This window comes from Dermacentor silvarum, chromosome 2 (genome assembly GCF_013339745.2).
Source record: "Dermacentor silvarum isolate Dsil-2018 chromosome 2, BIME_Dsil_1.4, whole genome shotgun sequence".
NCBI classification, from domain to species: Eukaryota; Metazoa; Arthropoda; class Arachnida; order Ixodida; family Ixodidae; genus Dermacentor; species Dermacentor silvarum.
Genome location: NC_051155.1, coordinates 152,775,430 through 152,788,761, shown reverse-complemented (window position 1 = coordinate 152,788,761; position 13,332 = coordinate 152,775,430). Strand labels below are relative to the sequence as shown.

Sequence of the window (13,332 nt, the reverse complement as noted above, 5' to 3'; positions counted from 1 at the left end):
TCATTGCCGTTATCACCGCTTTTCTACACGCGTTTTCGAAACCAAGACTCGGCTCTTGCAGAGTCGGCAGATGGCTCTTGCAAAGCATGGCGTACGTACATGTCGCTGATAATTGCGGCGCTTGTCACGCTCGCAGTTTCGCATGTTGTTTAACTAAGTATTGTGAGGTATGCATACAAGTGTAGATACTAAAAAAAGTCATTTGATTGTTCTATAGAAAAAAAAAACGTGGTTTAGGAATACACAAAGGAAAGAAAGAAAAGAGTAGTCATTGTTTATGCTCACCATAAGCTCAGCCACCAGGGGTCCATATCCGCTGTGCAGAAAGCTGATTGTGAAGTTCTGAAGCATGTTGCTGTAGAGAAATAAAGTTGTGGAAGAAAGAAAAATGCGCGCGTGCGACATTGTGAGGGTGAAGAATCAACGAAGGAACTGACGGGCACAGACACGGTGACAAAAGAGACAGAGAGACGAAACACGGGAGCAACGTGACAGCCGTCAAGCGACCCAAAAGGAGACTTGTTTACACAAACGGAAATCCCATTATGCGCACGTGTTATAGAATCATACGCGAAAATGTCAAGCGCAGGTGCTCTGAGGCACAGCCTCGACCCGGTACTGATTGCAGCGTCTTTAACTTCGTGTCTCTCTTGCTGATTATCTTTCTTTTTCCGGAGCTTAGGCGCAGCGTGTTGAATATGTTATACTCGAGGTCTCCGAGGGAAGTAAATTTTGCACGAAGAAGCGTGTCTGCTTCGTGCTTCTTTTTTATCAGAGCTACACGTTTGCATCACTTCTACGTATGAGTGCGACTTAGGTAGTATTAGTTATAACCCTTTTTCGCTTCGTAAAACGAACGTCGCAAGCTAGTCTAGCAAACATGTGTATCTTTGGCGCATGGATTTGATTTTTTTTGTTCTCTTTAAATTCCTGTCAGCGTCGTTAGGCACACCGCGCGTATTACAGTACGAAATTATTCATACACTTTGTCTGTTTCGTATTTTTTTAGTGACCGTTTCGCTAATATATTTGCTCTCTAAGCAGACGGGGATGTGTTATAAATGTGATGACCTTCACACGCGCACTCCTACTGATGTGATAAACCGACTAAGGCGTAAGAACTAGGAGAAACTTAACCCATGGACTAGTCTATTTATGTTCCTTCGTCGCAGTAGAGGTCGTCATATAAGGGTGTTTATCTAAGGGAAGCGCTATGCATTGCGCAAGGGCACGATGGACCATGAAGCATATCAAATAAATACCGCACAACGGCGTGCTTATGAGGAACAATATGCCGTAAACCTCAGCGTTACGCTTTTCATACCACGACACGTGAATAGACTGTGTGAAAAGAACACGTGAAGAGAGAGAGTGAAAAGAAGAGGACGGCAAGCTAGGCGCATAATAAGACAAGCGTACGACCACTGTGTTTTACGTAAGCAGCTAATGTCGGTGCTTTCACGGTCACCACGGGCATGTTCTGACGCTCTGCGTATCTTGGGACTATCGTGTAGTTTTCTTTCGGATGCGTGCTATGGAATGTTGGAACGCAGCGCACTTTCACGCTTCCCGAACTCAGAGCTGGTGTTCTCGCTGTAAGCGCTCTTTCTTCATCTTGCAAAAGTAATAGACGGACGCTGTCACTAACGCATGGTTCGTTCACGAAACACTCAGCTAAGTTCTGTGTTTCAAAAGTGAATCACGAATGATTCTCCTTTTTCAAGAACGGAACGAAGTCATTACGAGTTTTGGAATTATTGCATAATAGTTTATTGCTTTTCTTGGGATTGCTTTTCCATTCTCAGGAAACAAGTTCAATCATGACCATGCTCAGTTATTGTGGATTCCATTTTCTGCTTGTTTGCTGCCATTTACTTCGGACGAGGAAATGGCGCTCCGGTGTTCGAAATACAATGCTTCTTTTCTGGTAACGTCGACGTCTTTTTTTTTTAAATTTACTTTACCGCAAACTTATTATCCAGTGTTCAGTAGGACCTTTCCAAAAGGGAGATATAATAATCAGGTAAAGTTGGCCACGCAGGGGTGCGCTCGTTTTGCGCGTTCATCGTCTATAAATGAGACGAAACGTACGAGTAGCACAATTAAAACCAGTCGACCCAACAAAAGCACAAAGAGAATCATGCATCGCAACGACGGACGACAAAACGGACGAAGGACGTGGATCCACATACAACACACCACCGACACGAGATGCTCACGAACAACCAAAAAAGACCGCAGACGTGTGGCCAGAATACCCTTCCAGATCGGCACCCTCCTTCTCGCTCGACTGCTAAGTGAGATCTGTGATAGGCTGAAGCAATGTCATCTTTAACCGAAGTCGTTTCCATGAAAATAAGAGAAGGTGTTAGTGTGAAAAAGTTAACTGGACTCTTGCGCTGCGCTATAGGAAACGTGAGAGTCTGAGATTACACTGCTGCAGCAGATCATAACTCTCACTCGGCAGTCTCGGCAAGCGAAGGGGTGACAAGGAGACGGCCCGGTAAGGACGGGTAGTGGCGGCGGGACTTCGAGGAGGAGGAGGAGGGTGTCTCCGTCGCAAACGTGTGGCCATGGTCGAGCGACGCCCCGGGGCGCGTTAACCGACAGAAATTCAGCGACTCTGCGCTCCGTCACTTGCTATTTTCGCTGGGGACCGTACTCTGCGTACAACCTCACGGGCTGCAGTATAACGAGGCAACCGTAACCTGGTCCGTTATGTAGGGAAGTTCTAGGTTGGCTTTCTGCACCCTAACTTTTCTTCCTGATTAACCTTATTTCTCGAAGATATACGTCTTAGGAACCCACAAATGCGCGTTCCGGGTGAAGAGCGTTTCTCTCTCGTGATGCACCAAACACGAAGCATAGTCGATGAACACATCAAGCGAGGTGTTTTTTTTTCTTCTTTTTCTTTTTTGCAGGAGACAAAGCTAGGCTGAATAAAGCAGTGCCAATTGGTTCTAGAAGAACAAAGCCCCGATGAAGTACGCAGAAGTCGCCAATGACCAAGCGACATCGCTGGATTTTTGTGTACTAACGCACCCCTGGACTGCCGTGGGAACTGCATGAAACATTGGCAAAGATGCGCGTGCGATAACTGTACAATAACTGGGAGTCGGGGAGTGAAAAGTATGAAAAAAAATTCAAAAGGGAGGTAGGAAGGGAGCCTGAGCGTAGAAAACTAACGAGGGGCCCAGGGTACATAGTTTATTTATGGGGATATAAGGGATGGTAAAAAGAACAAAGTTGAAACGCTTTAGGGATCTGAGAATTTTGTCGCCGAGGCCAAAAAGTATAGGTGCGAGCCGCGCTCGCCAGCGGTCAGCACCCGGCCGGGGCCCAATGGTGGCTATGTGGCCCCCCGCGGATGCAGTTTACCGTCCACGCCCATTGTAATCTTCCGCAACTAGCTTCCACACGAGTCCGGCGCGGCGGTCCAAAGGCACGTCGGTTGTGGGGGTCGTCCTTGATCTGAAAATCTCTTCAATAAAAGAAGAAGAAGACAAAAGTCTGACGAGCGCTACTTTGTGATTGGTCAGCATTGAGTGAGAAACGAAACCTTCAGCTGACGAGTAACAAGGCACAAGTGGCACATTAGAAGGAGAGATTAGGTAATGAGAGAACTGGAAGAAAAATATCTGCATATGCGCAGTGTTACGCTGAATTGTGAATGAAACCAATGCACAGAATGACTGTTGGATCCCAAAAAAAGACAACCGCCAACGATGTTTGTTCATTTTTAGCTAGTTCTAAAAGAAGTATTAAGTGTGCTCGTACTACGAAGTTTATGTACAAAATCTGCGTTCATGCAGTTTACAAAGTGGCGTCAGCAGTACATCACACGAAATCTAAATCGCTTATTTGTACGGCGATCTTCTTGAGAGCCACACTGGCAATTATCTGACCCGAAAGCTATTCAAAATTAAGATTATTTATAAGCGTTAAGTGCGGCGAGATGGGCTCGTTGATTTTGGCGAGCATGTAGGATAACGCTGAAATACTACCTCGTGCATGTCGAGCTGTAAAATAATTATTACGGAGGGTGACTATTTCAGGACCTCAATAAAGTTTACTACCTTCCTACCTACGACTAATGTACGTGGTCGGACCAAGAACACAGACATGGATATGACCTACCTCATGTCTCTGGACGCTTCTTGACTCGGGACGCGTGCATGCGAGTGTAACCTTGCAAGCCTCGCAAAGTGCAGAACAAAAGGTCACTAAGAGAGCAGATTAATCAGTCAACAACTCAGCTTCCGAACGACATTCTCACTCATGTATCACAAACAACATTTTTTTTTTTAGAGGACTGATGCTGACGATCTAAACTGTAGTTTTGGGGTTTTGTATTAAGTATTGTCATCTTAAACGCGGAGCAGTGTTGCGAAGCGGAAGTTGACATTGCGTTGATTGATGTTCGTCATAAAACGTAGGTGCATATAAGTGAAAGACAAGTTCAAACGGCCTTTGATGGCTGGATTGCATACCTGATATCAGCGTTGGACGGGACGTGTGCTGACGCGTCCAGAAGTACCAGAGTCTTCTTGCGGTCCCACACGGGATGGCGGAGTGCGCAACGGGACTCGAGCGATGCCACAGCGGCCTCTAGGCAAACAGATGACGTGCACTTTCCGCCTTTCAGCTGGTTTTTGCTCTTTCGCGACATGGCAACCAGATTGCGCTGTTTGGAGCGAGCCAGAAGCTCGTCCTCGTACGATGAATCACTGCCAGAGGGACTGTCGGCAGAGTGCATGGCCCTATGCTTGGCCGATGCTTTGTGGTGCGGATCCTTGATGTGCTCCTTCACCTGCGAGAGGGAAGGAAACCCACAATAACTTATCTGTTACAGGTCGTCTCATGAAATTCGATGGTCACCGCATTTTCGCTCCTTGATCGGCGTGTACCTCGGCACTGCTCTTCTTACGTGCTTTTTTAGGTGGCCGTTCTCAAACAACGCGCACATAGGTCTGATAGGGCAGTCTTGCGTGAAAAACAGTAATACAAGCGATCACTTTTTTTAACGTAACGTTTTCAGAAAACTGCTGCTATTGATGGTACTACACGATTTTTCATAGCCGATAGCGGCTCGTCTTTAAACTGGCAGCAATGCTGCTAGCGTGCTGCTGCCCAGCTGCTGCCCAGCGTGCTGCTAATATGCTGCAAGTCCTGGCCTCGTATAGTAAGAAGTGGGGTGCAAGTCGAATTAGGGCAACCTGATGGCCAATATTTAAGTGAGATGCCTGCACATCCACTGAAAGGGCCAGACTTCAGCAATCTTACCATAAAGTTTGCACTCAAGGCTTATCGGTGAAAATAGCAAAGTTATACAAATTCTCCCAAGAGGCAACCGCTTACGAGACAGCAAACACTCAGCCTTGTACGTGATTAATCTCTCGTAGCGAGAGAACGGGTGCTGTTTATTAGAGCTTCATAATTTCTCTATCAGAGCTTGGGTGCGGTGAGCTTGACTTGCCTGGTTTTCGTCGTCAGACGACGATGAGTGGCCGTTAGAGGACGATGTCATGTTGTCAGCGCTGGCGCGGCCGCTGGACGAGGACGCGTCCCGGCTCAGTTCTCCTTTGTCGCGGGGCGAGAACGACCGGCTGTTGCTGGAGGAAGTGGTGAAGTCCGAGTGGCAGTAGCCAGAATCGCCCGCTGTGGACTGCGACCCGCCGGCTGCGTTGGCCAGGCCGCCGCTCGTCGCCACGCCAGCGCCACCGATGCCTCCGTTGCAGCTGATCCGGTTGTTCTTGGCGGTGCCGGACCCGCCACACGGCTGCCCCGGCTGCATCGAGTCGTTGCTGCTGGCGTGGTGCACCGAGTGCTTCGACGTATTGCTCTCGATGTCGTCCTCGGAGCTCTCCGAGTTCGATGTCGAGGTCGAGATCAAGTGCTGCAAGTTTCCCACGTCCTGCAGACGAGGTTCGCGAGCGCCTAAAGGCGTCGCGCTCTGCACCGCGAGACCGCCCTGCCATAGTGTAAGGCACATGCTTCAAACGTCTTTAAGGAGCGCGCACTTCCTCCTGCTTCCTTTAATATTTGGGTCAGACGTACGTACGTACGTACGTATGTATGTATGTATGTATGTATGTATGTATGTATGTTATGTATGTATGTATGTATGTATGTATGTATGTATGTATGTATGTATGTATGTATGTATGTATGTATGTATGTATGTATGTATGTATGTATGTATGTATGTATGTATGTATGTATGTATGTATGTATGTATGTATGTATGTATGTATGTATGTATGTATGTGAAAGAGAGAGAGAGAGTGTGTGTCTGTTAGTGCATGCGCATTGACCTATTGGATTCAGTGAGCCGCACTCACCTGCACTTTTTTAGTTAACGGCTTTAGTGACGTAGTGACGTTAGCTTAGTGAACGAATGGCTTCATTTCTCTCATTATTGCAATGTAAACATTATTACAAACATTTACGATGCGGAGATGTACAGTGGTACTTTTCTCATTCACATTGCTTTCAATAAAATTATGACTGGAAAAAATAGAAATTAGAAGAAATATTTAGACGTTCTTGCGCTTTTAATTGTCCATTGTTTACAACAAGATCGAATAGCGTTGGTTCTTCCTTGTGTGCACAGATTATTGAATAATGTAGATAAAGACAGTTTTTTGGGCGATGACTGATGCAGAATGTCATGCGAGAGAATGGATCGTCATCGTGTGCTGTTCACATAAGCTGTTTGGCGGTGTGTTCTGTACTGCGTTGTGCTGACTTTGTTTTAGCTACCAAACGCGGCAACAGTTATTGAAGCCTAGGGAAGCATTCAAGGAACGAACTGTGAAGGAAATTTTCTTAATTAAAAGAAAAGGCGGCATGCAACCAGAAGGGCGACGTGCACCGATTGTTAATTTACAGACATCCATCACAAAAGGTCATTTAGTAGGCATCATAAGCGTCATGAGGCGCTTGTTGGTTCGGGTCTCACAGGTGGCAGGCTGTATTTATGTAATTTTGCTCGCCTTTTCCTTTATCACAAATTTGAGGAAATACTAGACAAATCTTCAACCCATACAAAAAGCTCGAAATCTGAGTTTCATGGCTTCATTGACTGTTGGCGTCTTTGGCAGTTACATTACAAAATCGAATCACGTTCCTTACTTTTTAATGATTCGTCCCGTAGTGCCGTTTTATCATGTTCATGGGCTTTAACGAAGGACAGCGATTCCCAATTCCTATATACTCTCTGTGCTAGTTTACAATATACAGATCAGATGCATGGCTTACCTGGTCCTTGTACAGAAGCGCTATGATTTGGACCACGATAACGGCCCAGTTCACCTGCAATAAAAATGGCGTTCTATATGTAGTATGACTACTGGTTTTCTTAATGAAAATAATATATTTATTCAACAGTCTGAACCAAGCTTAAAGGCTAGGCTTATGTGTGTAGCCGCTGAAAAATAATGTTGACACTCCCGTCAGAACTACGAATAACTTGCGCCACGCCTTGAGATAAAACGTTTAGGTTACACCACTGCTCCAATCTGAGATCTATAAATCACACTGCAATACGCCGACCAGCACAATCGTAGAGTTTTGTTGAAGTGTTGTGACCTTCATTAAGTGTGAAAATAGCGTTTCGTCCCCCATTTCTAATTTTTTGCGTTGATTCTTCTTTCCTTTAATTCGATTCAAATTTTGTAGCGCACACCAGTAGAATTGGCTTTACTTTACCTTCTTACGTGTTCAGGGCTTTCCAGACGCAGAATCAATGTTTAAGTAACACTTCTAAAATTTACAAGATAATGCAGCCATAATAGGAAAGCTTAAATCTTACAACACAGTGTGGTGTGTGCTAATAAGGTACAAATATATATATATTTTTTAAAGGCCGGCAAAGCAAGTATTGTAGCGCTCATCTCTTCTGTTTTAGATGGGTACAACATATGCCAAAAGTTTCCAAGCCAGTGCACCCCATCTGTCGCCGATTTATGTGCTGGGCCGCCTGTGGAGCTTTCAGAGCTATAAGCCCTGAAATGGATTGCAGAACTGAAAGACACAGCTCTCCTTATTTTCTTGAGCATCGGAACATCACGAGTCGTACAACAGATCACTATAGGGCCTTGCAACAGATTTCATTCTCACATCGGCTTGAGAACTTGATAAGCTTGCTAACTCTATGGGTCACCTTATTCGCCCGCGTGCCACGCAACCTCATCAGCAATTGCAATAAATTGACAAGCATCATGGCGAAAAGAAAGATGCTGTAAAAGCAATGGGAGAATGAACATCGAGAGAGCTAGGCCATAAACGGGAACGTCAACCTGACGGACCGTACCTTGTAGACGCTGTTCAGCATGAGGATCAGCACACCGTCGAGACCGTGCACGAAGAGGTTCCTTTTGGTACCGAAAATGGGAGGAAAGTGAGAAAAGAAGTGAGAAAATATGTGAGAATTCATAACGTGAAAAGAACCGCAGCCAGTAGGCACACGTATTTTGCAACGAGAAATCGGCTGTGAAATAGAGCAGCTTGAGGGGCTATTGGAAACATCTTACCAAATGAGCTTGTTGTGGACGCTCAGCCAGTCCTCGAAGGTGTCCTCGGTGATGCCGAAGCGCGACGACTCGGTCTTGTCGGGCACGTGCAGCAGGTTCCTCATCAGAACTAACGAATTGCTCAGGCCTTCGAGGTCGTTTTCGGTCAGATCTTTTGGCTCCTGATCCTTTACCCGGCAGCGGGACACAAAACATAAAGGTTTCGCTTTCGCCTCCGCCGTCTTCGCGCTCTCTCTGCCATCAAGTTTCCCGTCACTCTCAATGTCTCAATGTTTTGCGTCTCCTCTCGTCTGCACAGCTCAACGCATGCAGCGCCTCGCGATGGTAAAAAAGTGCTAGATATATCACTAGTGATTCACTTCTCGTTTTGTGGTACTGGAGTGGAAGCTAGAAGGGCCGTACACAAACGGGCCTTGACTCGAAGCTCTTCCTCGACTATATGGATGCATGGATGGCACGGGCGGATCCAAAAAGAGGGCCCAGCCCCACGCCGCCTCCCTTTCCTCTCCCTCTCTGACACATGCCGGTACTTCAGACCTGACAGTACTGAGCGTGCCGCGAGCAATACTTCGTTTGTTCTACCTAGATATTTCCCGTGGTTCCAGGAAATTCTCGGCGCGCTTTTGGTTTTCTCACGTACTCCTGGAACCCAGCAATTATTTTTACTTTTGATTTTCTCCTGGACGAGGTTCTGCAGCTAGCCGACTGGAGCAGAGCGCCGACCCTGGCTTTTAGAAACTGGCTCTCAATAACGCATTTCGGTGTATCCAACAACGAGGGGAGAGGGGGAACGCTGAATAGGGGAACGTTTTAAAATATACGATTAAGGAAGCCTCACAGCTTCAACTCCAGTGCCATACTATTATTAAACTAAGCACAGATAATCTGCAAGGCAGTTCTGATGGCACGTCTGCGGCAAATGAAAGCAGCGAAGTACATGCAAACGGCAGTGTGTTGATTGGACCACGATGGGGCAACAAATAACAAGCAGGTGCGGTTAAGTCCATGCGGCCATGGGAAGTTATCAGTACGACTGGGCGCAGAGAGTCACTGCGTGAAACATGAGTCGCAGCCTGGCGTGCCTGATTACCACTGCAGTTATACCAGCTTGCTCATTGGTTGCAAGAAATGTGTGTGACCGGGACAGTTGGTAATCTATTGTAAAAACAGCGTACCAGCTGACATTCTTTCCGTCCTTTGTCCGCTGTTTTTTTGCAACGCTGTAAGGGGCCGAAGCGTTATTAGCAGTGTCTGGTCAAGCTTTTTTCAAAGTGCAAAAAATCTAATTGTAGTGTGGAATTTTTTTTCCACTGGTCTGTAATAATGCATGGTTCTAGCGACGTGATTGCGATGAAGGGGATTTTGTCCCCACTCCGCTAAGAACAATCCTGCTACACGGCGACGTTTCCGCAGTATTCAGGATGAAGAAAACCTCACAGTACAACTTTATGTGTTTTCTTGCTGTTGGTGTTGTTATCATGGCAACAGGAAAACCGTAGCACGTGCCATCAGACTAAAATTTACGGTTCTGTTCTGATAGCTGAAAAAAAAAAAACCAGGGACAATTTTGAATTATCAAAATTTTACATCTGATGTTACTTTTCTTGGTTGGTAGAATAATGGAATGAGTTATTGGGGTATGTTTCAGTTTCAAGCTTGTAAACTTTGCTATTATATATTTTACACGCCATAGCACCAGCCAGGGCCTATGCGTCTTGGGTTCAACGAGACGGTAGCCTCTGCTCAAATACTGTGGCATAACATTTAAATTTTCTCAGTATAAGCTTGTGGTCACACCTCATTACGTTTTGTGAACCAAATGCTTCTATTTGGTGAACAGACCAAAAATATATCCAAACGTTTGTGATAACTAATAGCTGATAATTACTCCTTGTTTCAGTGCGCGTTGCGCAAAAGAAAATTAAAATATTACTGTCTATTATCGGTCAACTGAAAATAATAATGTAAGCTCAGTTAGGAAATTTCCGTTAAGAAACACAACATTCGACTCATTTTACGGCTGAGCATCACAAATGTGTTACTTAAAACTGATGACAAGCATGCTATAATTGTTCTTTTGAAACGACTATGCAAAATGAGATTTAAACGCCCAAGTTCTGCGAGTTTGCTTGAAATAACACAGTGTTTCTCACGAAAATAAACACAAGCTGTATGCTCAAACACCGGCGGCATACACTGGAAAAAAAAGAAGAAAAAAGGTGTTGCATTTACTAACCCATAGCTTGCCAAGTTTTTCCACGGGACGCACCTGGATAGAAATGGAAGAAAGTGAATGAAAAAAAGTATAAGTTTCCGATCAACATTTATTCAACTGGCATGCGTGCTGTTAAGTACAAGATATAGATGAAAAGTCACCGAAAGCCCTCACGAAATATACAGGGTGTCGCAACTATCATGCGCCAAGACTTAAAAATATGCAAGTGCCACGCAGCTGGACAGAGTCAAGGTAATGTTGTTTGCCGTCACTTGCAGATACTCACATTATTTCTTGCATTCCGCCTAATTACACAATTAATCTAATTAATTAATTAACTTGCCAAATATAATTATATTAAAAGTGTCAATGAGAAAGTTGTAGAGAATCTCGAAAAACTTCCGATAAAGTTTGCTGTTGCTCAATACGTGCTACATAAAAGTGTTTTTCCGAGCGTGAAAGAAGCACGCGAATAGACGTCGCCAGGCCTGGAACACTTGGACTTTGTGGGCTGCTGGAGGCGGCACCTCTCGTCCATCAGAACTCTTCGGCTGATGTGGGATTTTGGTCGTGAATCGGGAGCGTGTCTCTGCGTGGGCTCTGCGCTTTCCAACGATATGGACCCTGGTATTATAGACGGCGCACCTCCGGAAAACGCCCGTATGGCGTGTTTCCGTGGCAGTATTAGCTATCAATACGCTGTGGAATGTGGGAGGGTCATTTTGCTTTCCAGGGCGTTGTAGCGTTCAGGATTTGTTTAAATACGCAGTCACATAGAACGTATTTCGGGTGTATTATAACCAGCGAACGTAGTCTTCGATCAGGCATGTTTTAAATTCTGTCCGCTCACAAAGCTGTATTCCCGAACCAACTGGTTTCCATAATGCTGTAGACTAAATCGAATAATCTCTGTACATTTTTTCTCAATGAGAACAGTATCGGCATCGAGTGGCGTTCAATGAACACGCCCACACCGGGAATGCTGCGTGCGCCGAGAAGTAAGCCTGAAATATGTTCTAATCTGAAGTCGCTGAATACAGTCTGAATACACAAAAACACGCAACGCTGTCCTGTCTGTCCTGTGTAAGAGGCATTCCAACACGGAGTGGCCTTGGTAATTACGTGTGTCGTAGGTCATTCTCGCAGGCATGCGAGGTGTTTTCGTGAAAAGACGAGAACGTGCTAACCGTTTTCATCTTGGCTTTGAGTACCCTCATGATGGTCTCCGTGGAGCGAATGTCCAGAAAGGAGCGCTTGGTCTCAAGGAGAAGCATGTGAAGGTTCTGGATGGCCTCCATCGCCGTCTTGCTCTGGAGAGCCAGATCCATCGGAATGAGACATTCGACAGGCGTAGTCAGCCGGAGCAGCACCCTGTGTGATACGAAAAAGGAAGTATGCCACAGCAGAGTTTTACATACACTGAATAACGTTTTTCAGAACAGCAACTTGAGCAGCAAACGCAAAGCCACTGTTCTCCGTCTTCGTACCGACTTTGATCGCTTTGTTATACCACTTCCGTTATTTATGGAAACCCTCCTTCGACTTCCCTCGTGTTGGTAGCCAATCAGGAAAATTTTCGTGCTAACATTTGTGTTATTTCTTACTCCACACTCTTCCCTTAAACGCCCATCAAATTGAATAAGATGACTAAGATGACTAGTTGACTGAAATACATTGGCGTTCCAGTTATTTTTGTGCTTGAATGCCTAAAACGTTGTTTTGGTAAAAAAAAAATCAGCTTTAACAGCAACACATTTTACCCTGAACTTTTACTGCGCTTGTCTCAAAATTGTTTATAGTTAAAAAATTTTCTTTAAGTAGATGTAACTTGAGAGGTTGCTGGTTTCAATTCATAAGTTGCAATACGTGACTAAATTAATTACTTAAAAATTAATTCTGTGATTCCGGCGGCGTTGCGGTGTTTTTAATAAATAAAATAAAAGCTCGTGTACTGATAAGGCCTCTTGTGTAATGCACACGTGCTTTACTCCAGGGGCAGAGTAATAGCCGTCGTTACGTGCAAGCTGTAGGAACAGCCGGAGCAAGAAAGAAAGCCGAAAAAAATGTGCAAGCGCGCGCTAAGATATGAAACGGTCAGATCGGCTTGCGAGTGGGTTAGCAACGCATGTTTTATGCGAGCGCACAAAAACCATATAGTCACAACGACACGAAAGCATCCGAGCCTGTCACACTCTCGCCAGAAAAATAAAAGAACGTACGAAGCAGCGTATAACAGTGAACGAGGTCATTCACTACCACGAGAGAAAGAGGGAAGACACGCACACACAAGTGCAGAGAACGAGCCGTGCGCACAGCGAACGGAAGCACTGAAGGACTGCAGGAACGCTCCTCGAGCCAGCCAAGGACCCGCGCCTTCTTTTTCACGTGCCCTGCCTTACACGTGCTCACTAGTCCACGTGCGAACGGACGGCATGGCTCCCTATATTCAGGTCGCGGATTCCGCATACTGAACGACGCACTTCGCTTTCTGCAAGTGGCACGGATTGTCCTTTTCTTCCGCGTTCTGCTAATATGAGCTGCTCTCTTGTGTGCGTGCTCGAGAGAGTGGTAACGCGGCCTCGC

General features: G+C 45.6%; 1 protein-coding gene across 1 annotated transcript in view; it reads right to left on the bottom strand.

The window, feature by feature from the left end:
• The window catches only part of LOC119440479 (protein timeless), a 38,495-nt gene extending 26,379 nt beyond the window's left edge, over positions 1-12,116 (bottom strand). Inside the window, 8 exon segments of the mRNA XM_049661730.1 lie at positions 286-355; positions 4,491-4,810; positions 5,477-5,914; positions 7,261-7,314; positions 8,315-8,375; positions 8,535-8,701; positions 10,771-10,803; positions 11,937-12,116. Of these exon segments, the coding sequence (XP_049517687.1) occupies positions 286-355; positions 4,491-4,810; positions 5,477-5,914; positions 7,261-7,314; positions 8,315-8,375; positions 8,535-8,701; positions 10,771-10,803; positions 11,937-12,077 (1,284 nt within the window). The 5' untranslated portion in view covers positions 12,078-12,116.
• Positions 12,117-13,332: the final 1,216 nt, after the last annotated feature.